Source organism: Gossypium hirsutum, chromosome D07, assembly GCF_007990345.1.
Source record: "Gossypium hirsutum isolate 1008001.06 chromosome D07, Gossypium_hirsutum_v2.1, whole genome shotgun sequence".
NCBI lineage: Eukaryota > Viridiplantae > Streptophyta > Magnoliopsida > Malvales > Malvaceae > Gossypium > Gossypium hirsutum.
The window spans coordinates 57,761,962-57,788,450 of NC_053443.1; the positions used below are offsets into that span (position 1 = coordinate 57,761,962).

The 26,489-nt window shown below is 30.7% G+C and overlaps 2 protein-coding genes, 1 long non-coding RNA gene and 2 pseudogenes across 3 annotated transcripts; 2 read left to right on the forward strand and 3 right to left on the reverse strand.

The window, feature by feature from the left end:
* The first annotated feature begins 2,132 nt into the window (after nucleotides 1–2,132).
* On the forward strand, nucleotides 2,133–3,951 carry LOC107926436 (uncharacterized). The gene is made up of 3 exons (XM_016857283.1): nucleotides 2,133–2,221; nucleotides 2,709–2,926; nucleotides 3,761–3,951. Exons 1-3 carry the CDS (start codon nucleotides 2,133–2,135, stop codon nucleotides 3,949–3,951), a joined length of 498 nt encoding a protein of 165 aa, XP_016712772.1.
* Nucleotides 3,952–6,071: 2,120 nt separating this feature from the next.
* Nucleotides 6,072–8,582, reverse strand: LOC121219591 (MYB-like transcription factor EOBII). Its single transcript, XM_041098018.1, has 3 exons — nucleotides 8,332–8,582; nucleotides 8,011–8,140; nucleotides 6,072–6,576 (listed from the first exon to the last, which is right to left on the reverse strand). The coding sequence occupies exons 1-3, from the start codon at nucleotides 8,465–8,467 to the stop codon at nucleotides 6,216–6,218; spliced, it is 627 nt and encodes a 208-aa protein (XP_040953952.1). The 5' UTR covers nucleotides 8,468–8,582; the 3' UTR covers nucleotides 6,072–6,215.
* Nucleotides 8,583–13,930: 5,348 nt separating this feature from the next.
* LOC121219592 (ADP-ribosylation factor-like) lies at nucleotides 13,931–17,166 on the reverse strand (annotated as a pseudogene).
* Nucleotides 17,167–18,197: 1,031 nt separating this feature from the next.
* LOC121219590 (polygalacturonase At1g48100-like) lies at nucleotides 18,198–21,223 on the reverse strand (annotated as a pseudogene).
* A 1,853-nt stretch (nucleotides 21,224–23,076) lies between these two features.
* Nucleotides 23,077–26,144, forward strand: LOC121219593 (uncharacterized). The gene is made up of 2 exons (XR_005916457.1): nucleotides 23,077–24,434; nucleotides 25,857–26,144. It is a non-coding gene; the product is annotated as an uncharacterized lncRNA (long non-coding RNA).
* The last annotated feature ends 345 nt before the right edge of the window (nucleotides 26,145–26,489 follow it).

Genomic DNA, 26,489 nt, shown 5'->3' on the forward strand with positions numbered 1-26,489 from the left:
CAAGTAACCTTACTTTGTTGGCAATGTTGACTTATCTGTCAGAATACTCTTTAATTGTTATAGAATCTTTCATCTTTTGAAGTTCAAATTCTCTAATCAAATTGAGAATGTACATCCCATTGATCCTTTCATCTCTTTCATATTCTTCCTTTAGGAAATTACAGACTTCAAATGCCAATTTCTTTGTCATAATTCTGACAAAGATTTCTGGTGAGACTGTAGTAAATAATCTATCTCTAGTCTTGGACCTTCTTGTTTTTTTTCCTTGTGATTCTTTAGTTATGCCATGGTCAGATTTGCAAGCAAGGGAGAAACTTTCTAGTCCTCATCAATAGCTTTTCAGAGATCATTTACCTCCAAATGAACCTCTATCTTTGTCACCTAGGCATGATAGCCTTCTTCATTGAAAATAGGTGGTGCAAGTGTAGTGAAAGGGGTTTTGAATTCATAGAAGAAAAAAAAATTCTCACAATGGTAGGTCCATTAAGAAGATTAATCAGATACCAAACTGTTGGAGTTTTCGAGAAAACCTGCTGTAAAAAAAAACAAAAGAAGATAAGAATAAAGTACAAATAATTTGGATGGAAAGAGTATGTTACATTGAAATGAAAAACTAATGCTTATATAGGGAAAAAGTTCAACAACCAATGACTAAAAATAAGCAAATAAAAAGTGGTAAGCTCTATTATGGTAAGTCCAACCAAAATACAAAGCTAGATAACCAGAGCCAAGGTTGCAATAATATAATTGTAACACCCCATACCTAACCCGATCGCCAAGTCCCAGCTATGGAATGCCACATTTGTTGCTGGAGAAACTACAATAAATTACAATTCAATTTAACAATTCATACATGCTATTAATTTCATAATACGTTCATAACATGTTTTACAATCATAACTGGGTTCTATACGAGCTTATGAAAGCTTTTTTGATAACCCGAGATCAAATAAAGACTAAAATACAAATTTTCAAAATTATCAGGTTGACATCGCCACTTCAGAGGATCATGGTCGCGATGTCACTCACTGTCGATTTCTCGTTGTGACGTTAATGGTTTGATGTCGTGATGTCACTCACTGTTTTCGAAATATCTATATGGTACCAATTCACAACAACCTACACCAATAGCCATTTGCCTATTTCAACCATTTAACATTTTATATACTAAACACAATCCATATGCCATCATTTAACTAACATTTTTTTTATTAAGAATACTAATTTAACTATTTACATTTATTGACCAATTCAACAAATATGATTATTTGCAATTTTAGCCATTTCATCTACTTAAATCAACCCCATGTATGCGTCTAAATATTCATATACATTAGACTCAAACTTTCATTACTAGTTCAGGATTTCAAAATGACTGTTACGATACAAAATTGACCCAATCTTTAGATACATGCCATAAACCAAAACGTGAAGGAACTATACAAACATTGAGTCGAGAGTTGTAGATCGAATTGTAACACCCTTTACTCGGTCCGGTCATCAAACTCGAGTTACATGATGCTACTACAGTTACTGGAACATTCTAACACAATTTATAAAATTTAATCAAATTTTAAATCATTAATTACTCTAAATACATGCATAATAGAAGTTATGAATACAACATGATTTAAATCGAGCATACAAATATTGATTAATAGAATCGAGCATGAGTTAAAGACCAACTTAGAAATTTTCAAAACTTTGAACTAGGTATCGATACTTAAGAAATAAGTATCGATATTTTTAAGATAAGTAAAATCATTATCGTTACCATTTTGGCATTATACTAAATTCGAAAAGTTAAAATCAAAACCTTTTTATCGATACTCTGAAAAAGTGTCGATCTTTATAAACAAATATCGATACCTATTATAAGTATCAATACCAAATTGACATTCTGTCCATTTTGAAAACTGCTCATTTGGTAAAGTATCGATACCACCTTGGTCCTTATTATCGATACTTTTACCCAGAAGGTTAAAAATCAAGTTTTAAAACACTTTTCATGCCCAAAACTATAGTTCAATACATTGGTGCATCAAGCACTCAAACAACCTGCATAATTATCATTCAAAGCATTCCAAAACACCACAAATCCAAGCCAAAACATATTACAATACATCCTAATAATGTCTAACCTATATGCCATTTTAGCACCATCACAAGCAAAACAACGTTGTAGAACGAATGAACAAAATGATCATGAAGAAGGTTCGATGTATGTTTTCGAATGCTAATTTATCGAAGTCGTTTTAGGCTGAAGCAACATCCACTGCATGTTTTTTTGATCAATCGATCTCCATTCGTTTCATTGAGAAAAAGACTCTACAAGAGATATGGTCTGGTAAGCCTGCTGATTATTTCGATTTAAAGATTTTTGAGTGTCCTACATATGCTCATATTGATAATGGAAAATTAGAACCGAGATCTATTAAATGTGTTTTTCTTGGTTATAAGATTGGGGTAAAAGGGTATAAGTTATGGTGACCTGAAAATAGAAAAGTTGTAATTAGTAGAGATGTTGGTTTTCAAGAAATTGTTATGCTACCTAACTTATCTCTTAAAGACTCTTCAAATAAAGAACATCAAAAGCAAGTGAAGCTTCAGATTGATCTAGTATCTATAACAGAGTCGACTCTTCAAGTTAGTACAGAAAATCAGAACACTATTACTTCTTCACTATAATATTCTATTGCCAAAAACAGAATTAGAAGAGAAATTAAACCTCCAAAGAGGTATGCCAAGTTTGATCTAGTTGCTTATGCTTTAAATGTGGCTGAAGATATAGATGGAAATCAAGAGTCATCTACTTATTCCGAGGTAGTTAGCTGTGAAGATTTAGAAAAGTGGATGTTTACTATGCAAGAAGAGATAGAGTCACTCTACAAGAACAGAACATGGGATCTTGTGAAGCTTTCTAAAGGTAAGAAGATTGTTCATTATAAATGGGTGTTCAAGAGGAAAGAATGGACTCCAGGAGTTGAAGAACCCATATATAAAGTAAGGCTTGTTGCAATGGGTTATAGTTAGATTCCAAGTGTGAACTTCACAAATGTATTTTCTCTAGTTGTGAAGCACAGTTTGATTTGAGCCTTACTTGGTATTATGGTCATGTATGATTTGAAGTTCGAATAGTTAGATGTAAAAATAGCGTTCTTGCATGGAGAACTTGAGGAGGAAATTTACATGCAACAACCAGAGGGCTTTACATTCTCAGAAAAAAAGGACTGTGTTTGCTTGTTGAAAAAGTCTATTTATGGCTTGAAGCAATCACCAAGGCAGTGGTACAAGAGGTTTGATTCTTTTATGACTTCTCATGATTTTAAAAGAAGTAACTTTGACAGTTGTGTTTATTTTAAGAAGAACAGTGATGGTTCTTTTGTATATCTACTCCTCTATGTTAATGACATGTTAATAGCAGCGAAAGATAAATGAGAGATAAGAAAGGTCAAAGCCCAGCTTAGTGAAGAATTTAAGATTAAGGATTTAGGAGTAGCAAAGAAATTACTTGGTATGAAGATTCTCAGAGATAGAAAAATAAGTAAATTGTACCTAATTCAGAAAGGGTACATTAAGAAAGTTCTTTGCAGGTTCAATATGCAGAGTGTTAAGCCTATTACTACTCTTTTAGCGACCCATTTCAGACTTTTATCAACTTTGTCTTCACAATTAGCCGATGAGATTGACTACATGTAAAATGTTCCATATTCTAGTACAGTGGGATCTCTTAGGTATGCTATGATTTGTTCATATCCAGATTTATCATATGCAGTCAATGTAGTTAGTAGATTCATGGTGAATCCCGATAAAAAATACTGGAAAGTAGTTCGATGGATTTTGAGATACTTTCGAGGCACTACTGATGTTTACTTACAGTTTAGAAGAAATAGAGATGAAGTAATTGGGTATGTTAATGCTGATTTTGCTGGAGACTTGGGGGTTGTGTAATCAGTTGGAAAGTCACCTTGCAAACTATTGTCGCTTTGTCTACCACTGAATCTGAGTACATGGCGATTACTGAGGCTTGTAAAGAAGTTATTTGGTTAAAGGGGCTCTTTAGTGAATTGAATGAAAACCTTCAAACCAGTACAAAATTTTGTGACAATCAAAGTGCCATCTTCCTTACGAAAGATCAAATATTTCATGAGAGAACAAAGCACATTGATGTTCAGTATCATTTTGTTCGTGATATTATTGTTCGTGGTGATATTGTTGTGAGCAAGATTAGTATTCATGATAATCCTGCAGATATGATGACTAAGTCACTTCCTATAACCAAGTTTGAGCATTGTTTAGACTTGGTTGGTGTTCATTGTTGAAGATAAACCCTTAAGGGGTTTGATGGAAAATGTGGAGAACTTGTTCATTGAGAATCCGTGTCAAGGTGGAGATTGTTAGAGTTGTGACCCTAATTCTTATTAAAATAAAATACAGGTGGCAAGAAAGGGGGATCCACGAGGGCGAAGGACAGGGGCACAAGAAGAATCCGTATAGAAGTTTACGTCCTCTGTTTGATATTGATTTGAATAAGGTGTTTCAACCTTACTACATTACTATACTCCTTATAAATTATTCGAATTCGACATAATAAATTTTTTTCTCCTCTGCTTGTGATTTTTCCCCAAAAAGGGTTTTCACGTAAAATCTGTGTGTTCTACTTTGCTCTCTTTTTTCTTGCCATTGTCGACATTTTATTTTTACAATACGCTTGACAACAGCTAAATTTTTTTGAAAGAAATAAACAAAATGGGTTTTGTATAAACTATCTTTGCTAGAATCGGAAGGATTTTCAAAAGGTTTAGTAAAGTAGTTTTACAAATGGTTGATGTAACCTCCAAGATTATGCCATAATGTCTAGGCCGAGTTTGGGTGTTATAAGATCGACTTTCGGGTTGGGTGTAGGGCGTTACATTATCCTAAAAGAAAACAATTATAAAATAGGTTACAGAGTTTCACCAAAGCATTCTTTAGGTCTTCAACGTTTTTGGATGTAGACAATGCTATCATGAATCCACGCGAACTCTTCTAATCTTCATTAGAAACCCATTTTCATGGTAAACCAAATGTTTATGCAAACGGTTGACTTTGGACTTTACAGAACTCTAGTATTGAATTGAAAACCTTAATTTATGGTGTCTACAAAACATATGACTCTCAAGGTTAAAACCAAATTCAAACAACTTTAATAATTCATATCAAAATAGACTCATCCCCAATCCTCATAATCGAAGTTTAATTTCAAATTCTACTAAAAAAAGGTTGAGTTTCAAAAGGGGTCCAAAAATCAAAATCTTAGTGTAAAATCCTAAAAATCAACTTTTTGAAACCTTAAAGGAAGTTAACTTTTGTCATTCTTAAAGGAAGTTGACTTTTGTTCATAATATTTGGTATTTTGGTCATATGAAAAGCCTAAAGTTTTTGCATAAAAAAAATTCTAATAACCCGACCAAACTACATGGGATCTTTGGGTATAAACTAGCGTAGAGATTTCAAATATTAAAATTTTCACCTAATTACAAAAATATTTGAATTCCTCTCTTATATTAAATTTTGTAGACAAAAACTATTGCACTTATTAACGTGATTATTAAGTTAGTGTCACACTAAATTAAAAAATTACTTAAAAAACCGATTTTAATAATTTATTAACTATGAATCACATATTAAATAATTTTTTAATAATTACCTTCTGAGCGTTACAAAATGTGGCATAAAAATATATATTGTGGAAGACACAATAAATACGAAGTTATTCTAATACTATATAAAGTATAGACATTTCCATGTTTGTTTGCCATCAAACATTTGTCCTTTTGCTAGGTTATAGAATATCTCACAAAATACTACATTATATTTCACAATTAATTATTTTATACATATCACAATTAATGAAACTAGAAGTTTTTTTAAAGGAGCTGAAATTAAATTATAATTTTTAAAGGATTAAATCAAATTTTTATATTTTTAAGGGAATAAAGTACAATTTTACCTTTATAAAAAGATATTGCTTATTTATCCACATCTCAAAGGGTATTTACAATAGCTAATTATCATTGAAAATTCTCATATATATGTATATAATATATATTATAGTACTACAATGTTTCCTATTACAAGCCATACTTAATCCAAAATATTATATAAGTTCACAAAACCCTAACATTAATCATCCAAATTAAGCTCAATTAATTTGGACGGACATCGATATTTATTTAATTACCATTAAGTATCTGCATGGACCATATATCCTCCATGTTCCAATAATTATCTTCTTGGTTCGATGGCGATTGGAGCATTATTTGTTGTTGTTGTTGTTGTCCTGAAAATGCTTCAATGTTGTTGTAATAGTCAAACGATGACAAGGGAGAATATGATGTTCCCATGAAATCTGCATTTGTTGTATTTGTAGGCAATTGGCTTGAGCTTGCTTGCTGATCTAGTAACTCACAATCACTTTGATTTGAATAGCAGACCTCAGCTGGTTTGTTCATGTGTTTCTGAATCCTTGTTCTCCAATAGTTCTTTATTTCGTTATCCGTTCTTCCAGGCAAATGCTTCGCTATTTTCGACCATCTGCACCAAACAACTCTTTAGCATCAAATCCTTTTACGAATCCTGTTTAGGTGACATTTATTAGATCCGAAATTCAAATCCCAACAAAAACCCTATTTGGCTCAAATATCTCCTTTAATTCAAACACAACTTTTTGGTCCTTCATTTTCTTGAGAAAAAATAGTGAATCATTTCAGAACATGAAATAAAGACAAGGGAAATCTGGAAACTTGGGTTCTTAATTTAAATCTGGAAACTTGAAATAAAAAAACAAGGGAAAATGTTTGAAACTCTTAAGTCAAATGCTACCTTTTGGTAGATAGATAGATGCGCATTAAGTAAGTAAAAACAGACATTTTGCTTTTCTTCTTTGGTACCACATGCTTATTTGAATTATTTTATATAATAGAATATTATATTCATATCCGAACATGTGTTGGACACGAATATTTAAAAAAAAAATTCGAAAAATTTCGGATAACAATCATATATATATTGAATGAAGAGGGGCCAACCATGTCTTAAAAGCATCCAAAATATAAGGTTTGTGTCTATTTCAACCAAGTAAAAGAATGCTTCTTTTTTCTTCCTAAAAGAACACTTAAACATGTGTCCAATTGGAAAAAGGTTGTGCTTAAAATGGAAACCTTTTATTGTCAATCTGTTCTCATTAGCTGTACATCTTTTATATTTATTTGACACACTAATCATTATACATATCATTACAATATTTCTTTCTTCTAATATTAGTATGAAATAATAATAAAGTAAATTAAATCATAACCATTTTTATAATCAAATGAAAAAAAATTATAATCTTAAGGATGATTAACAAAAAAAGAAAAAGAAAAAGAGAGAATATAATTCGAAAATAAAACAATATGGTCCTTTAGAAGAAATTAGTTGGATTGTTAATTAGAAATTAAAAAAGAATATTGGAAGAGATCATTGAAGAGCACTTTATTCTTAATTTGGAGATCTTTCATGTAAAATCTATGAAGGGTAGGTCCAATTTTTATGAAACATAAACAAGAAAGGTAAGAAAAATAAAATAAAATGAAATCCAATTCAATGTAGTACAATTTCCACATGGACCTTCATAAATTTGGTAGCCATGAAAAATTGAAGAAATAAAATGGAACAAATTTGATGTCCACAAATATTGATGAGAAGAGAATCCCATGTGTTTGAAAATCAAATTGGTGGCTTAAAACGATTGAAACCCCACATTTTGAAATCCTCAAGAAAAAAAGTGCAAAAGGTGGGGGGAAGTTTGGATTTGATGAACAAGTATATAGGCCTTGTAGAAGTGCATTCTTTTGGTCCACTTGAATTCAGAACTATGAAGTCATCATAATACCCAATGAAGAGTGAAGAATATGAAAGGGTAATCAAAGTTTTATATGATATAATTTGTTTTTCCTTTGAGAATAATTAGATATGAACAATATTAACCTGTTTCCCCACTTAGTATGCAGTTCCATGATCAAGAATTGTTCCTCCGGTGTGATATTGCCTCTCCGAACGTCCGGTCGAAGATAGTTTAACCATCGGAGCCGGCAACTCTTCCCGGTACGTTTCAACCCTAAAAGAATTTTTATCATTAGGGTTACCATATCTCAATATCAAACCATCACTACTATATATTGAATGAAAATTTTAAAATAAAATAAAAATCTCTTTATGATCCAAAAATATTGTTTATTCATAAATTTTTTTGAAAACTCAAAATATAAAGTAGCTATTATGCAATATATGTATAGAATGAGGAATTACCTGCAGCTTTAGCAAGAGAATTCCAAACACCTTCACCATGGTTGGCAATATAGTTGATGAGAATCAAATCTTCTTCCATAGTCCATGGACCTTTTCTCACTTCAACCTCTTGAGATTTGCATGGTTTTTTATCCATTTTTCTCTCTCTTTTTTTTTTGAAAAAAGAGAAGGATAGCAAAGAGGATAGAGAGAGAGAGAGAGAAAACTAAATTAATATTAAAAAAAAAAAGAAGATGAAAAGAGAGGGAGAGAATGTGAAAGAAAAAGAAGGTAGATATGGGGATTTTATAGAGAAAAATAAAGAAGAGTTGGTTTTTTTTTTTTTTGCTTAGTAATTGTTGATATTAAATTGAATGCTATAGAGTAAGAGCTTTTAACCTAATTATAGTGTTAATGATAAGAAAGGCATGCATGCATGGTCAGTTACTGCTGCATGCATGTCACATATTATATTTATATATATTGTTTGGTTTATGTGTTTCACTATTTATTCTTTCTCTTGCTCATGCATGTGAGAATTTTCTTTACGTACCAGGTCTTTTCTTAATATATATTTTTATAAAATAATATATAAATTAAAGGAATTTATATTCAAAAATGAAGTAAATTAAAAATAATATTTTTCTTGGCAGATATTTTCTAAAAGTTTGTCATGCAAAAAGAAAAAAGGAACAAATAAATTAGAATTAGCTAAAAGGTTGTAAAAGTGAGTAAACATTATGTAATTATACAATTAATTAATTAACTTCATCAATTTTTACAAATATGTAAAAAATAAACAACAAAATTAATTAATTAATTAATTATCGTGGATAGAAAAAAAAGATTGTTCCACTATATATACATATATGTGTGTGTGAAGGGAAAGCAAATATATATATATATATATATAAATCATTTGTAGGCTTCAGAAGTGTTGATGGGTAGGTCGGGTTTAAGCATGATATTAAAAAAGATGTTTGTTTAAACTCGACTTAAAATTTTGTTTAAGTCTATCCATAATTGGTTAATCTAAGTCCATTTTAGGTTTGTCCATATTATTTTTTAAAATATTTATATAATTTTTTATTTTTAATTTAATATTTTTATGTTTTTTCATTTAAGAAAATTTTATATGTAGGGTCGACCTTAACTTTTTTTTAATATTTACATTATAGTATTAAATATTACTATTGATTTAATTTTTTAGTTATAAATTACATAACATATAAAAATAACATGATATAATATATTATCAACATTGAAAACGGGTCGGGTCGGGCTCAGGTCTTGAATATTCAAGCCCGATCCCAACTCATATTTTAAATGGATTTTTTTTTGCCCAAGTCCATTTTTCAAACCTAATATTTTTGTCAAAATCCTCCCGAATTTTGAGCAGGCCTTCAAGCTTAGGCGGGTAACCCGATCCATGAACATACTTTCAATTCAATTCCGTTTTAATTGAAAATATTTTTTTTGTTTTAAGTTGAGAGTTTTCATTCAAATCAATTACTACAAATAGAGAATCATTTGTACATAATGACGCTCGAACTTGAAATTTTAAAATTTTTTAAGATTTTAACATTGCTGTTAAGGTAAAACTTTATTGGCTAAAATAGTTTCTTTTAATTTTTTTAATGTGAAAAAAGTATTGTTTAATATATATCGAATGGTTTTTGAATAATATAAATACCCCTCAGTTCCCTTTGAAATTGAAAAAATTTAATCCCTTTAAACCAAGAGTAATTTAGTCCCTATAATATTTGAAAGTGAGCAAATAAGACAATCAATAAAAATATTTATTATTTTTGTTAATATATGATATGTTGTCGAAATATATTTTACAAAAATAAAATGAAAAAAATATAATTTTAAAAAATCTAAAAATCATAAAGAATTCAACGAAAAATTCAAATTTAAAAAATATCTTACAAAATTATAAATTATTTCAAAAATATTAAAATTGTTTTTTTTAAATTGCCAATACTATTTAAAAATTCATAACAAAATTTTTAAAAAATTGATAAAAATAGAAAATTATTCAAAATTAATTATAAAAAATTCTAAAGATTCATTTAAGATTATAAAAAAATTCAAAAACATATTAAATAATACTCATTAATAATTTTTCTAATAATAAATTATAATCATTAAGAGTTCATTAAAGAAAATATTGTTTTGACTTCTTCTTTTTTTGTAAATGGTATAATCTTTCTTTTAAATTTTAATAATTTTTATAAAAAACCAACAAATCTTAAAAATAGACTGAAATATCCAAAAATTATAAATTTTAAAATAAAGAAACTGAAATTTTGATAAAACATATTAAAAAGATTAATAAATCATAATTAATTAAACTTTCAATTTTTAATTATTTTATGAATTTTTAATCTCTTTTATCGAAATTTTTATTTTTTTTGAATTTTTTAATCATAAGAAATCCTTTTAGATTTTTTTATGACTTTTATCAAATTTAAGTGATATTATATCATTAATTACTTACTTTTTCAAAAATATCTTTTCATTAAAGAGTTTTTTATGAATAATAATATAATATTTTAAAAAAATCATATCATTTAATAAATATTTGGACTTTTATTTTAAAATTTTTAAATAATTATTTTTTTGAAAATTTTATTAATTTTTTATTTTTAGAATTTTTAAATTTGATATAAATTGTTTATTATTTTTATTTTTTAAATCAACCAACCACACTAATAAAAATAGAAAGGAATAAACGAATTGAGTTAATGAATTTAACTAAGTCACGTTATGAATTAATACATGTTAATTATAAGGGGCAATGCACGAGAAATCATATCATACATAAAAAATCGAATCTCCCAACTCCCACATAACATAAAGTGCTCGAAAAATGGTTGAAATAGTTTAATATGAGAATTGCGTATTAACACAAATAATCTCATATTTAAAATTGACAGACTAAATTTCTTTTTTTTTAAAGGTATCAATTTTTAAATTAATAAGGATGTAAGAGCTATTACACATTTTTTAAATTAAAATGGTTGAATTTTTTTTTAAATATTAATAATCATATTAAAATTAATATAAAGTTTTAGTTGAATTAATGTTAGTATGATGAGTTTAAATCTCACTATATGTAAGCTTTTTTAATTGATTTTATTAAAAATTATATAAAAAGTCAAAAGTACCCTCATAATCATATAATTTTTCAACTGAGTTGTGTTCAGTTAACTTGTGACACTAACTAAATTAACGATTTAATGTACGATGTGGGTACCTTGATTGAAATTTTATTGATGTTGGTGCCATGTGTTTAAATCATACCATATGTAATTTTTTAATTAATTTTATTAAAAATATAAAAAGTCAAAAATACTATCGTAATAATATAATTTATTTTAAATATGTAAGGGTATTTTAAAAAATTCCTCCTCTAATGGAAAATATAAGAGATATAAAATTTCATAAATCTCTACTAAAAGTATTAATTCCTAACTAATTAATCATTGAAAGAAATTATAGCAAACAAAGACTTTTATTGATTGCTATATGCATCAATAACTCCATTGTGTTTGAAAAGCAAAATTTGTTTGAATTTTTATAAATTTTGGTAAAATTAACCATGTTTTAATTCAGTACTTTTATATTTTATATTTTATATTTTTTAATATTATTTTTTAAATAAAAAATATATTATCAATGTATCAAATACTTACTTGAATGTATTTTATTTATTATTATTTTGAAGTAATTTATTATTGTTTTTATTATTTATGAATTTATATGTTTTTTTAATACATAATACTTTGAATATTTGGCTATGCTAACTTTGTGCATGATAGATAAATTTTAAAACAAGGAAAATAATTTTAAAATATATTTTAATATTTAATATATAGTCATTTGGTCTTTGAATTTAGTAACTAGATTCATTTTGGCCTGTAAATATGGATTTCATCAAGATTTGATGATGTGACCTGGTTTGTCAAAATAAGACTAGATCGAATGGATTGAGAACTGATTGCTGTAATTGTCCGAACAAAGAGGTTGTATCAATTGAGTTAGAAACTGCTTGAAATCAATAAAAATAGAAAACCGAGACAAAATTGGTAGTTGAATTGGTTTAATATATTTTTATGAAATTTTAATTAATGGTTTGGCGGTCGAATCAATCAAACTAGTTGAATCAAGAACTAGTGGCATGGCATGTTTAACCACCAATCCAATTATTAAAGCATTGATTGTAACACTCTAAGATTGTACTACATCATTATCTGAAAATCTATATAAATTTGTAAATTTTCAAGTGATGGTATGGCAGAATCTCAGAGTGTCATATCATCAAACTTTTACATTTTTTAAAGTCCAGGGATCAAAATGGACTCAATTGTCAAGTTTAAGTGCCAAAGTAGAAAAAAAATACAGGTACCAAAGTGAATTTAGTTGCCAAGTTGAAAGGCTAAAAATGATATTATCCCTTAATTATATTAAGGGTGAAAATCAAGAATTTAATGTGAATTGTTAGGGCTAAGACAGCAAATTACAGAAATGGGAGGGGGCCATTTCCTAATTTAGAAACAAAAGATTAGCTTTGCTTTCCTAATTAAGGAAAACGGATAATGTGGTTCGTGAACAGCAATCAACTTTGATTTAGAGCCAAGTTTGGGTTTTATAATATAAATATATCTCAACCATAATAAAAAGGTTGTGGCTAATATTTTGGATTAGGCTGTCTTCAACTGTGGGAAAGTTGATGGACAGCCACCTTAATCATGCCTCACAACCTCCTTTTAATTTAAATCATAAACTATGTTCATCTATATTTTTTTTAATTTTCTTTTATTGCTGTTATATATATATATTTTATTCAAAAAATAACTTAACATAATTTTTAACCTAATATAAACTTAAAAAACAAGTTGAGTTTGAGTTGAGCTTGGGTCTTCAATATTAAAGGTAAAGCTCAACCTATATTCTAAACGAATTTTTTCTCTTTCTTTTTTCCTTTTGCTCAAATCTATTCTCGTTTATAAGACTCAACCGGCATGTCCAAATAAATTCTTTTAATTGTATTAAATGAGTTTTGAACATTTAAAATAAAATAAAATGGGTAAATTTCGAGAAATTAATCAAATTTTATTTCGTTTTCATGTAACTCCTTCCATGTGCACTTAACTTGACGAATAAGAACACCAAATACTAGTGATAACACAGATAGATTTCGAGTTAATCAAATTAAATTATTTAATTCTTTCGAGTTAAATTAAATAAATATTTTGAATTCAAATTAAATCATATAATTTGAATAATTTAAATAATAAATTATTGTAAATACCTCTTTAATCTCTTTCAATTTTAAAAATGAATAAATTAATCACTTTCAACAAAAATTACAAAAACAATTCAAAATATTAATAATTTTAAAACCAATTAACAATTCAAATATATCATATTAAAATATTTTATTCTTTTTTTCTTCAATTTTTTTCCAAATATATATAATTTTAAATTTATATAATGAAATTAATATATTGTAACAAGATTTTAATTTGACATGTTTAATTTTTTAATTGAACTCGAGCAATTTCACTCAACTCGACTCAAATAAAAAAAATTATAAATCGAGTTAGGATGATAAAATAAAACATATCAACTTGATTCAGTCGAAATATTTTCACTCCCTAAGAACTCCCATTTCCGAAAGTCACGGGTATAGTTGAGGTTAAACAAAGCGCATATCGCAATATCATATCTAATAAACATTCCGTCGTTACGAAAAAGTTTCGGTATAGCAGAGGAAGCTATCCTGGCCAGAGTTGAGCTAACAATCAAACACCCATCCTCCCTCATGCCTGCAAAAGAAAGCAAATTATGACTTCTATCTAAACCCAATCTGACCGATGCTTTCAATTCCGTGTTTATTATTCTATGATAGTACATGCTTTTCTACTTGAATGTTGTGGTTTAAGCACTTGCCTTGCTAGCAATGTTGTTGGAAAGCCAATCGAGTCCCTCGTAAAGGCCTTCTCCAGAAGTTGCACATGTACTCTGGATATACCTGTAACCGACACGACACCAAATCAAAACGGAAAATATCACAAATAATGTGAGCCTAAATCATGAGGGTGGGGAAAAAGGCAAAAACGAAAGGTAATATTTACCAGTGGCGCTGGCGGAGAGAATGAAGACCAAGCTTATCAGTTATTTCAGCAGCATTCATTGCATTGGGAAGATCTTGTTTGTTGGCAAATACGAGCAAAACGGCATCTCTCAATTCATCCTGAAAGGCAAAAAACAGGTTAGCATATGTATATATATATGTCCATGTAAGATAAAAAGGAAAAATATTTCATTGGATATTCCGTATTTGACTACGCAACATACCTCATTCAACATCCTGTGCAGTTCATCCCTTGCTTCAACAACACGGTCCCTGTCATTGCTATCCACCACGAAAATGAGACCTTGAGTGTTTTGGAAATAGTGCCTCCACAAAGGACGGATCTGCACCCGAAAGATAGAAAGTGACTATGTAGAGATCCAAATAAATATAGTAGAAAGAAGAATTTCCACCAAGAATGCGGCTTCTAGGTCCAGCGTATCAACAACACAAATGCCAAAAAGGATTCTTTTCACGAATGACAATCAGCATGCATTATCGGAAAGTTTTATGCCCCTGGATCCCTATGCAAGAATTCTTGAAAATAATGCTTCGTGATTTATCATCTAAACATCACAATACTGACATGTGGGATGAATCTGAGTAAATGTCACAATACATTTTACATATGAACCTCGTTCCATTGGTTTTTTTATTAATGTGTTACCTTGTCTTGGCCACCGACATCCCAAACAGTGAAGCTGATGTTCTTGTATTCCACTGTCTCGACATTGAATCCTTCAAAAAAAATACGAATAGACCTTTAACATGGTAAACCACCAAAATCCATCTCATTATAAAAATCAATCTGTAAAAGCTACCACTCAACTAATCAAAGAATTATATTTAATAAACCTTTCTTCTTCAAAACTATAATGATACCGCTAAAAGTTCAAATAAAACAAGCAGTAAATCTGACTTTTCTTCCAAATCTACGAATCATATGAGTTCCTTTACAAATAAAGATAAAACTACATTGTTCACAAACCGACTGACAATAACATAAGAGCCAAGACCGACAATCACGGTCGGTTATCAATAAGGTAATAAGATTCACATACAACAGGAAAGCCGAATCAGACTTATTTGATTCACAAACCGACTGAGGTCCAAGGACACAATCATGGTCAGTTATCAACGAGACAATAAGATTCACATATAAGCACTTCAATCGGACTTATTTGGTTCAGAGACCAACTGACAATAACATAAAGATTCGAGGGGTAAAAGTATCATAGGAGCTCCTATACTAGGAATCAAATTGCATTTTCCCCCTTTACTCAAAAAAGGGAAAATAAGTCCCTGTATGTTAAATAAAAAACAAAACTGGCATTTCTGTTAAAAAAATTCATCCATTTCTACTGTTACTGACAAAATAATCAAAAAGTTACACATGGCCATGTGTACCTCATTTTGACATACAAAGACCAGTTTTTAAAAGTAAATGGATGAAATTTTTAATAGAATGACCAATTTGTTCTTTGATTTAATGTACAAAGATTAATTTGTCCATTTCTTGAGTAAAAAAGGCAAAATGCAATCCGACTCTTGGTACAAGAGCCTCCATGATATTTTTACCAAAATCTAGGCCAAAATCATAGTCAGTTATCAATAAGATTCAAACACAACAAGCAGTTGAATCAAACTCAAATTAAAAAGCAAAACGAAGTCTTTCGAACCATTTCTTTCAATTCGTAATTACAATACAGGGGAAATGTGAATCTTCCATAAACTCACCGATGGTTGGGATAGTGGTGACAGATTTCACCGAGCTTGAGCTTGTATAAAATAGTGGTTTTACCAGCTGCATCAAGACCCACCATTAAAATACGCATCTCCTTCTTGGCGAAAAGCCGGCTGAAGAGCTTTGTAAAAGACAACCCCATCTCTCTCTTTTTTTTCCCCTTTTCTAGCTCGCAACATCGAATTTTCACATAAAGAGTTAGCAAATCAAACATTAAAAACCCAGAAAAACACTAATAAATTTCGAAACCCGAATAAATTCAAGACAAAAAACATCAACTTGATAGAAAAAATAAAAAAATTAGTCAACCCAAAAATCTAAAAGCAAAAAGGAAAGGCACAAAGAATCATCAAATATAACATCTACAAAAAAAAAAAGAAAAGAAGACCCAAACCAATAAAATTCAATACTAAATTCAAAAACAATGAAATAAACCCAGAAAACTTAAAACATAAACAGATATATACATGAACTTGATAGAAAATATCAAAAATTATTTAACCCAAAAATCTAAAGAAAAAGGGAAAAAAAGCAAAGGCATAAGAATAATCATATACATACACAAAAAGAAAAACCCAAAGCGTTAAAATGAATCCTAAATTCAGAAAAATAACATAAACCCAGAAAAATTAAAATAAATAATAATAACAAAAGCAGATATATCAAACAAGCCCTGAATAAAAACGAGTTAAATGAAAAGGGTTAAAACTTTGAAAAAATCATTGAAAATAAACGGTTTTTTACCTGCTTTGATCTCGATAAAAGAACTTAGATTTTAGGGGGAAAATAAAAGGAGAAAAAGGAGTTTTAATTAGGTTACCTTTGTGGAGAGCTTAGAAAGAGGATCTGATATTATTTCTCCTCAGAGTCTCTCCGTTTATGTCTCAGCTTATTTTATTCTTTTATTTAATCAGTGGCATCTAAAAACAATCTGCTCAAATAATTTCATTCCAGGGTAGTTCCTGGAATTCCAAAGTTTCCCAGGGGCTTAACATGAATTTTATTTAAAGAAAAAGGTAAACTATATCATTAGTCACTAAAATATGAGTAACTTTTTATTTTGGTCACTTAATTAAAAAAATTACTATTTGGTCACTGAACTATTCAAAAGTTTTCATTTAAATTATTAGACTGTTAAAATCAATACTATATGGCTTTCTCTGTTTACACTGTCTATGAAAGCTCTTTTTCTCTTTCTTTCTCTTCTATAGTTTAGTTTTTTTTCATGAAACAACTTCGAACATCACAGATCTACGCACCAAAATTCAAACAGCTTTTTTCACCAATCTCCGACACTGGCAGATAGATCAACTTGGAGCTAAGGTATGTTCTTTCTCGTTGATGGATATTAATCCACCATACCAATCGTCAAATTATTGCTTGAAGCTCACTAGCAGAACTTTAAAAAGAAAAAAAAAATTAGTGACTTAAATATAAATTTTTTTGAATAATTCGATGACTTAAATGAAAACTTTCGAATAATTTAGTTATTAAATTATAACTTTTTTTAGTTAAGTGACTAAAATAAAAATTTACCCATAATTTAATGACTAAGGGTGCAAATTACCCTTAAAAAATAATAGTAAATTTTGTTTGATATGTGTATTGACCTAAATGGCCAAGGTGTTCATCGCCTTACGTGTGACCTGGGTCGCCTTAGCTTTACCCTTCCCTTGAAATTCATCAAAAAATAAATATAAGAAAGCTAAATAAATTAAAGGGTAAACTACACTCTACATCACTAAACTATTAGAAATTTACGTTTTAGTCACTCAATATAATTAAAAATTATTTTATTTTACGTAAAATGATTCATCCACAAGTAAGATATATGTACAATATTCATGTTTGAATAGATGTGGAATAGAAATATTGGATTGCAAATAGCAAACCAAACCAAATACCTTTTACTTGTATATGATAAATTTTGCATTGCACACCCATATTAAATATGGCCACAAACTAAACTAAATCCTTTTACCTACATTGCCGAGTAAACATAACTTCCTGCAGGCAACAAATTACAATACACTTGGTACCAATTTGAAACATATTGTAACTAAAAGCCCCAAACCGTATATTTCTACTAATCATATAACTGCTACGTACTGATATCGGGTATTCATCAACAAGAATCGGAACTGGATTGAGTTCCAGCGTTGGATGGTTTCCCACTCTCCAAACAACTAATTGGTGGTTCAGTTGATAAAAAATTTTGAGCTCACCATATGTTTCCCAACAGAAAGGTCCACTGAGAGGATGGTTTTCTTTAACTGATTGCAGCTCGATGGTACTTAACGAAACCCCACTGCACGGCAAGCTATCGCTGCACGCGAAGTGGACCGGTTGAACTGTATAGGTTCCTCGTATGTTTACGTAGTTTATCTCCGATACTTCTACAGCCGAAGATTGATTCGAGCAGTGGCCTTTGTCACAATAAAATTGATCGATCATTATTGGAGTTTCAACTTCTGATACTTGTATGTCTGAGAATGTCACTTGTTTCACTGAACCAGAACCTCCCTGCCATGTCTTGATTCGGACACCAGTTAATGTGCTTTGTAAATTGACATCTCGAACAGTAATGTTGGAAACACAGGCTTTGGTTCTGTCTTTTCCAAGTCCTCCGATGCTGATTCCATGGCCTGGTCCACATTTCACATCGTGGATATATACATTTGAGCACCCTGTTTGTATCGACACACAATCATCCCCTACACAAGCCAAAAGCAATCTCTTGGTTAGTAACTTGTTCATTTAGATACATGTGTACAAATATTTTAATATGAACATGTAATATTACTTTTCATGTAACCTTTAAATATATAGAAGATTTTAAAAGAATTTAAACGTATTTGTGTTGACACGTATCTATATCTATCTGAGTCTAGGAGCGAAGTCAGAAATTTTTTTTTGGGAAGGCTGAAATTAAGTTATATATATTTTATGATAGTCAAAATACTATTTCACAATTTTAATAATTTATATCTTTGTAGGCCAAAACTTGTACTTAAGTTTGAATAAGAGCTAAGCTGCTTCAAGTATTCATTTTTCTTGAAATATTGGTATTTGATTCCAGAATCCGATACATATTCAGTCATATTACGAGTGTATAACTCTTCAAATACGTAGAAAAACTTGAAAAACAAATTACCACAAGCAAGAGTAGCGGCGGAGATGACGACATCTTGGGAGTTCTGGAGGTGAATGCCATCGGTGTTGGGGCTGTCACTGGGGGACGAAGCAACGAAGTTGGAAATCTGAACGCCGGTGCAGTCATCGAACTTCAAGTGTGTTTGGGGGCTGTTTTGTATCGTTATCCCACTCACTGTTACACCATTACTTCCATAGAATCTTAATGCCTGCATGCATGCGTTGCCAATACCACATCATCATCATCAATCAAGTCAGCTTATAAAATATGGAGTTTTAAACAAGGATGACTTACTGTTGGTTTGGTGCTTGGCATTTTTCCATCCAGCTCGCCACTTATCTGCCTCCACACACAAGCAAATAAAAAACAATTAAGATTAAAATTCATTTTTGAGTAAAACTATTTAGGAGGGGAGGGGAGTTGTAATTTTTCCCTTCTATTAAAAAAATAGATAATTTAGTCCTTATCAAAGAGCAAATTGTTTTTTCTATCAAAAAAATTCATCCATATTTACAATTAAAAACCAGTTTTTGTGCTTTAGCATGAAGTATATTTCCGTGCAGAGATGGATGATTTATTTTCTAACAATTTAATATGCATTAATTAATTGGTCCCAAATTAACTCACGATACAGGGGCCTTGATGACAAATTTACCATTTTTAGTAGCTTACCGTGTGACTAGTTGTGGAATCTTGTGGTTGAGCAGTGGGTGAGTCATTCCACCACACAGAACCTTGACCATCAATGGTACCTTTGCCTTTAATTGTAATCCCCTTAAGTTTTGTAAATTCAATCCATTGCAAGAGGCCCGACCCCCAAGCTTTGGAACTTGTTGGAGCTATAATCTTCCCATCCAACTACATCATTTTTTTTAATGCATTAGTCTCTTGGTATGCGGAAGTATTGGAATATTAAACTTACTGAATTGATTTATTTACCTGAAAGACGATATTGGGTTGACAACTGGGGCCTGAGAAAGAAACTGGTCCAACAAGGAATGTTGAACCCGATGGAACCATCACTGTTGATGCCTCAACTTTACAAGCATCAGCCCATGCGGCTTCCAATGCCTGGTTTTGCAATCAACCACATCTTTATTTCAAATTTGGAGATCAAATTTACTGAGATGTGAATCGGATCAAATCGTAAATGGTTTTTATATATATATATGTGTGATATCATTAACTTAAAAGTGTGGAAGCCTGTCTGATTTGGTAAGTTCAAGGCTTAGAAAATATGGGTTTTATTTATTTATTTTTAATTAAATAATTAAATATATTTTTTTATATGCATAATAATAAATTTGATTCTTAAGATTTTTATTAATTTACTTCTTCTTTTAATATCATTAATATTTTTTAAAAAATTAAATCGGTTTTTTAATGAAAATCTTTACTAAAACATAATCTTTTAAATGATGTTGGTGTTGTAACTAGCCTGGCAATCTATATGTACTTAATGCTAACATAATACTATTTTTTATATGTTACATCAACAAATAATTTTAAAAATAAAATTTTAAAATATATGATATTATGTTTTTTTTTAATATTAAATGTAGTAGTAACACGCACCTTGGAGTCATCTGTGCGTCCATCACCTTTGGCACCGTAGTCCAACACATTAAAGGTGGTAGTGGCGTCGGCTACGAGGTCAGAGTTTCCTCCCTCCGCCATTAGACGGCGGAAACCACCAGCTATGCTCTGCTTCCTCCACTGTTTGCCTTCCCTAGCACTGTACGTCACCTCAAAGCTCGAAAACCAAAACAGCAAAACACTAAGAAATGCGATAATTGTCGAATTAACCCTACACATCTTGAACTTGAAAAAAAAAGAAAAGACAGGTTTTGGACAGTTATAAAATGCTTCTTTTATGTTTATGTGATTCGTGGAGATATTGGATTAGTTAGCTGATATATATATATAGGAAGGTATAAGCAGTTCACGTGCTATACAGTTTAATGAAATACAAGACTTAGGAAATAATTCAAGCTTATTGGATCAGATTCATGGATCAGGAATCAATCAGGGTATTGATATGGAGAAGAACATTGAATCGTTTAAACTGGATTTTCAATTTTTTAAATATTTTTTTATAAAATTTTTAATAATTTATTTAATTGAACCGGTTAAATAGGTAAACCAGTGGCTTGATCGGTTTGACCACCAATTTGATTCTAAAAATCGGGCTTGAAATATTGTATGCATTAGTACTCATTACACTTAATACATGATTTGATATCTAAATTTGGCATTTTTTTTCTAATTTGGTACCTATGTTATTTTTTTGGTCAAATAGGGTATTTGTATCTTTCGTACCTAAAGGTAACAATGTAAAACTTTTAATGTTTAATTTGGATTTTAGAATTGATTTGATGAAAATTCATTATTAGCTAATAAGATTAAAAATTAACTTTAATCAAATCAATCCTAAAACTCAAATAAAATCACATCTATTGAACAGTTTTTGATAAATTAAAAGCAAAATTAAACAAATTCACAATCTACACAAAATTTATTCTATTAACAAAGTCATGAAAAGTTTAAATCTAATAGTTACAACAATTAATTTTCACCACATCAACTTTAAAACCCGAATTAAACATTAAAAGTTAACATTGTTACATTTGGATACCAAAATATATAATTTTTGTCAAGTACTCGTACCAGATTCGATCCCCCAAAAATATAAGTACCACATTAAAAAAAGTGTCAAATTCTACTGCCAAATGATATATTAAACAAATGTTAAATGCAATACACTTTCGCAAGAAAAATTAATTAAAAAACTGAAACTCTAAAAATAATTGTCTTTAAAATCATTAAATCTAAAATTTCACTTGAGAAAATGGCGTATTGTTGACTTTCATTTTTCAAACAAATAATTCTTATTGTTTTTTTATTTTTCCTTTAAATAATGCAATGATTTAATTAAGTCAATGTTTACTTTTATCTCGCCGTAATTAAATCTGTCTAATGGGTCAAATATATGATCACCTGAACTTTAATCTTCTTATTTGAGTTCAGACTAAAAATCGCTTTTATTATTTTCTTTTAAAAAAATTATACAATATTAAGGATAGGGATGAAGTAACAAGGTTCAAATCTGTATTAGACGAGTATCTGACTAAATTTTTGACCATCGCTCCATTCAAATCAAGACATTTAAAAAAATATTTTTTTATTAATATGTATATTGTTTTATAATTAAGTTTGTAATTCAAACTCAATTGAATTAATTCAAAAATTCAAATATGTATATAGATTTTACCACACCCGCAATGTGGGTGGATGAAAATATTTTCTATTAATAAAAAAAGTTGAAACACTGTCTTTGGTTGATTTTGGGGTCGGGACGAATTTTACGAGTTTGAATAGTGGTATTGGCAACGCAACGAAGAAGGTAAGGCAGCACACAGATTTGCCTCAAGATTTGAATGACCCAACCGTGGATGAGAATGGGCAGGCGATTCAGATTGAAAATGTGGCAAATAATTCATATAAGACAAAGTTATTGAGTGCCTTATCGGGACAAAATTCAACTGTTAATATGGAGAAGGATTTTGAATTACAAGATGGGGATGTGGCTAAGGAGGTGGTGGATGGAGTCTCATCAATTACTTTTTCCGATTGCATACATCAATTCATTGAGCGGAAGGTGGCTTGGACAATTGTTATTAAACTATTAGGGAAGAAAATAAGATTTAATGCTTTACTCAATAAGGTGTCATCATTATGGAAACTTGGGAATCAGTTTCAACTAATGGATCTGGAAAATGACTTCTATCTTATCAGATTTCATGACAAGGATGATTTTGACAAGGTATTGGTGGGTGGCCCGTGGGTAATCTTTGGATATTATTTAACAGTGAAACCTTGGTCCGTCTAAGTTTTCGACAACTAACAATGAGGTGGATACCCAAGTAGTTTGGATATTACCTAGGTTATCGGAAGGTTATTATTTAAAAAATTACTTCGGGTTATCGACCAAGTGATTGGTCCTGTGGTTAAAATCAATGAGCACACAAACACAACAGTAAGAGGATGTTTTGCTAGGTTGGCAGTGTGTGTGGATTTGAAGAAGCCGTTGATTTCCAAAGTCAGAATCAATGGTAGAATGCAGAGGGTTGAATATGAGTCTTTGCCAAATGTATGCTTTACGTGTGGGTTATACGAGTATAGTTCAACCCTATGTTTACGGAGTAAGTTAACCATGGTGGAGAACAGTACTGGTTGTAGCGAACCAGCGGTGGAGAAATCTGATCTACATACTCGGGTTGAGGAGGATCGTTTGATCCGTGGATGCTAGTGTAAACGCCGATGGAAGGGGAAAGAGAGAGGTCTATCAGTAGCAAAGGTCGATGGAGTTGACAATTGCTTTGGTGGCTTGTGTTTCTTCATCCTAGAGACGGATGGAGTTGAGATTGGATTCGAAAAGCACTCCGATCATAATGGGAAACAAGAAGAAAAGTTTGAATTGGAGGTGGATTTGATGAGATTTGTGGGTGGGAAAGGTTTAAATGCAGTTGGAGAGGCTGGTAGTGGTAAAAAATGAGAGGCTAGGGTTAAGGGGAAAGAGATTTATATAGGTAATGGGCCTAAAACGGGCATGCAAAAATTAAATCCTATTAATTGTTGTTATAGGCATAATTTTTAAAAGGGTATTGGCGAGTTTGAAGATGGATCTAAGAATGGCCTATTGGGTTATGATGGAAAAATGGATCAAGTACAGGTCTAGGCAGTGTCTCTTAGGCTGAATTTGGACAAAGTAAAATATAAGGCTTTTCGAGTTACTAAACCTCAAAGGACGAGAGTTGGAAAAAAATGGTGTGTTCCGCTTTGGTGTTACCAGAAAAGAAAGCATAGAACACGGAATTGGTATTGCATCGAATGAAGAGTTTTAACGGAAGAAACCGCCTGATGTTGGGTCGAAGATTCATGGCCAGTCCAGAGTAGATATATCGGAGGCCATAGAGGGAATAGTAAAAGAAATTAAGTGGTCTTAGACGTAGGCCATTTTGGAGGGTTCTTCATCGTCTGTGGTAGAAGTTATGGATGTGAAATCGAATCGGGAAGCGAAGGTATGTTGTTGACCATTGTGAATTTGAGGTTGTTTATGGTTTGTTTGTCTCTTTTTCTAGCCATTTTGTTTATGGATTCAAAACTTATATTTTTTAATTTTTAGGGAACCAGGTCCTCCGTTTCCACAAAATGGTTGTTAAATATAGAAATGAATTTAATCAGGATGTTTTTCTTGTTTGTTTGAAACCCGAGTTAGTGGTTTTTGTGTTGGTGGAATTATTGGCAAAATTAGTTTCCTAAATTATTGTAGAATTGAAGCAGTTGGTTTTGCTAGGGGGATTTGAGTACTTTAGAATGACACTGTTACTGTTGATATCTTAGGTTTACACTTTCAAGCGATCCACATGAGGATTCATAGTGGTCATAACTTGTCAGGTTTTCTTTGTTCAGCGGTGTGTACTAGCCCCCAACCGACTAAAAGAATGTTGTTTTGGCATTACTTATGTTCTCTGGCATGTCTGATTAATAAGCCACTAGTCATTGCTGGTGAGTTCAATTTAATTTTTGATGCTTCAGAACTAATAGGTGGTGCGGTTACAACACGAAATTGGTGTGTATTTTCAAGAGTTTTTGTTTAATAATTGTCTTCAAGATTTAGGTTGTTGTGGGTCACAGTTTACATGGAGTAGAGGGGGTTATCTCAACGGTTGGATCAATTAGTGGGTAATGCAGCCTGTGACTCCTTTGCACTAGAATGCTTGGTACGCAACCTTCAACGGCTGAAGTCTGATCATTGTTTGATTTTAGTATCCTTAAGACTAGTTCAAAATAAAGGGTACAAGCCATTTTTTTGCCTAGATAGTTGGATGCTCCGTGCTGAGTTTAAGGCTCTGGTTACTAGTAATTGGATAGCTGATGATCCAGAAGGTGATAATTTAGAACAATTTGATATAGAGGTCTAGGAATAGAATAAATATGTGTATGGAAATTTTTTTGTCTAGAAACGCCAGTTAATTTTGGAACTTAAACAGGTGCAAAGGATATTGGAGTTGAGGGCATCTTCTAGGCTTTGTAATCATGAAATAGAGTTGAGGCAGGAAGTTGAGGAGATTTTAAAGCATGAGAAGCTGTTGTGGCTTCAAAAATCCCAGTCTACTTGGCTTATTAATGGAGATAGAAACACGAAGTATTTTCATAGTCGAACACTTGCTAGACGCCAAAGAAATAGAATTGAGGGCTTAAAGGTTGAGGGTGACGATTGTTGTTTTGATTCTGCATTATAGCAACAACATGTAGTAGGGTTTTTCAAGAATCTCTATGTAACAGACTATTTAGTTAGTAGAGTTCTTTCGTGTCAGGGGAAATTTTCTAGTTTGTTACAGGTTGATTAAATGCCAAAGTTACATATTTTATGTAATTAAATTGGTTAATTTATGAGAGTGCACCACTAATTTTTCCATTTTTTGTTGAATTTTGTGCAGGGGTGCAATTTGGGGCTAAATAGAAGAAAAATGAAACAATTGGGCTAGATTGAAGAAAGAAGCAAAGAAGGAGGGCCAAAGCAGAATTTTTCCAAGAATAATTAGCTGAAATTGTTGACTTAGTGGGAGATTATTTTGGGATATTTTTTTTTATCATGGAATATTTTTCCTTCATTTTCTATACTAGTTGGCTCTTAATTTAGCAAGGCCACTAGTATAAATAGAGGCTACATTGTTCATTTTAATCATCAATCAAGTTATAAATCAAGCTCTCATCTTTGAAAGCAATCTTTTCTTAAATTCTCACGTAGCATTTTGTTGTCTTTAGTTTCTTTTCCTTCAATTTATTAATTTCCAGTAGCCAACCACTTATTTACCTTTACTTTCAACTATTCATGAATTTATTTATTGTCTTTAGTTTCTTTTACTTTCAATTCCTAAATTTCCAGCTTGTTACCACTTACCATTTACAACTTTTTCAAATTCCCTTTTCATTTCCAATAGTCAACCACCCCACTTTAATATATTTTTCCAGCCCCCATACTCAATCACGTCACCCATCCTTTCACCCATTTTACCTTATTTAATTTATCCAATACCAACATGTCCCAAACCTTAGCCAACTAAATCCAT

Coding starts and splice junctions, on each gene's coding strand:
- LOC107926436 (XM_016857283.1), top strand. CDS start 2,133: ATGTCTAACCTATATGCCATTTTAGCACCATCACAAGCAAAACAACGT. Junction 2,222..2,708: donor GATCATGAAGAAGGTTCGAT/GTATGTTTTCGA, acceptor TGCCAAAAACAG/AATTAGAAGAGAAATTAAAC. Junction 2,927..3,760: donor TCTTGTGAAGCTTTCTAAAG/GTAAGAAGATTG, acceptor GTTCATATCCAG/ATTTATCATATGCAGTCAAT.
- LOC121219591 (XM_041098018.1), bottom strand. CDS start 8,467: ATGGATAAAAAACCATGCAAATCTCAAGAGGTTGAAGTGAGAAAAGGT. Junction 8,141..8,331: donor TTCTCTTGCTAAAGCTGCAG/GTAATTCCTCAT, acceptor AAATTCTTTTAG/GGTTGAAACGTACCGGGAAG. Junction 6,577..8,010: donor CATACTAAGTGGGGAAACAG/GTTAATATTGTT, acceptor TGTTTGGTGCAG/ATGGTCGAAAATAGCGAAGC.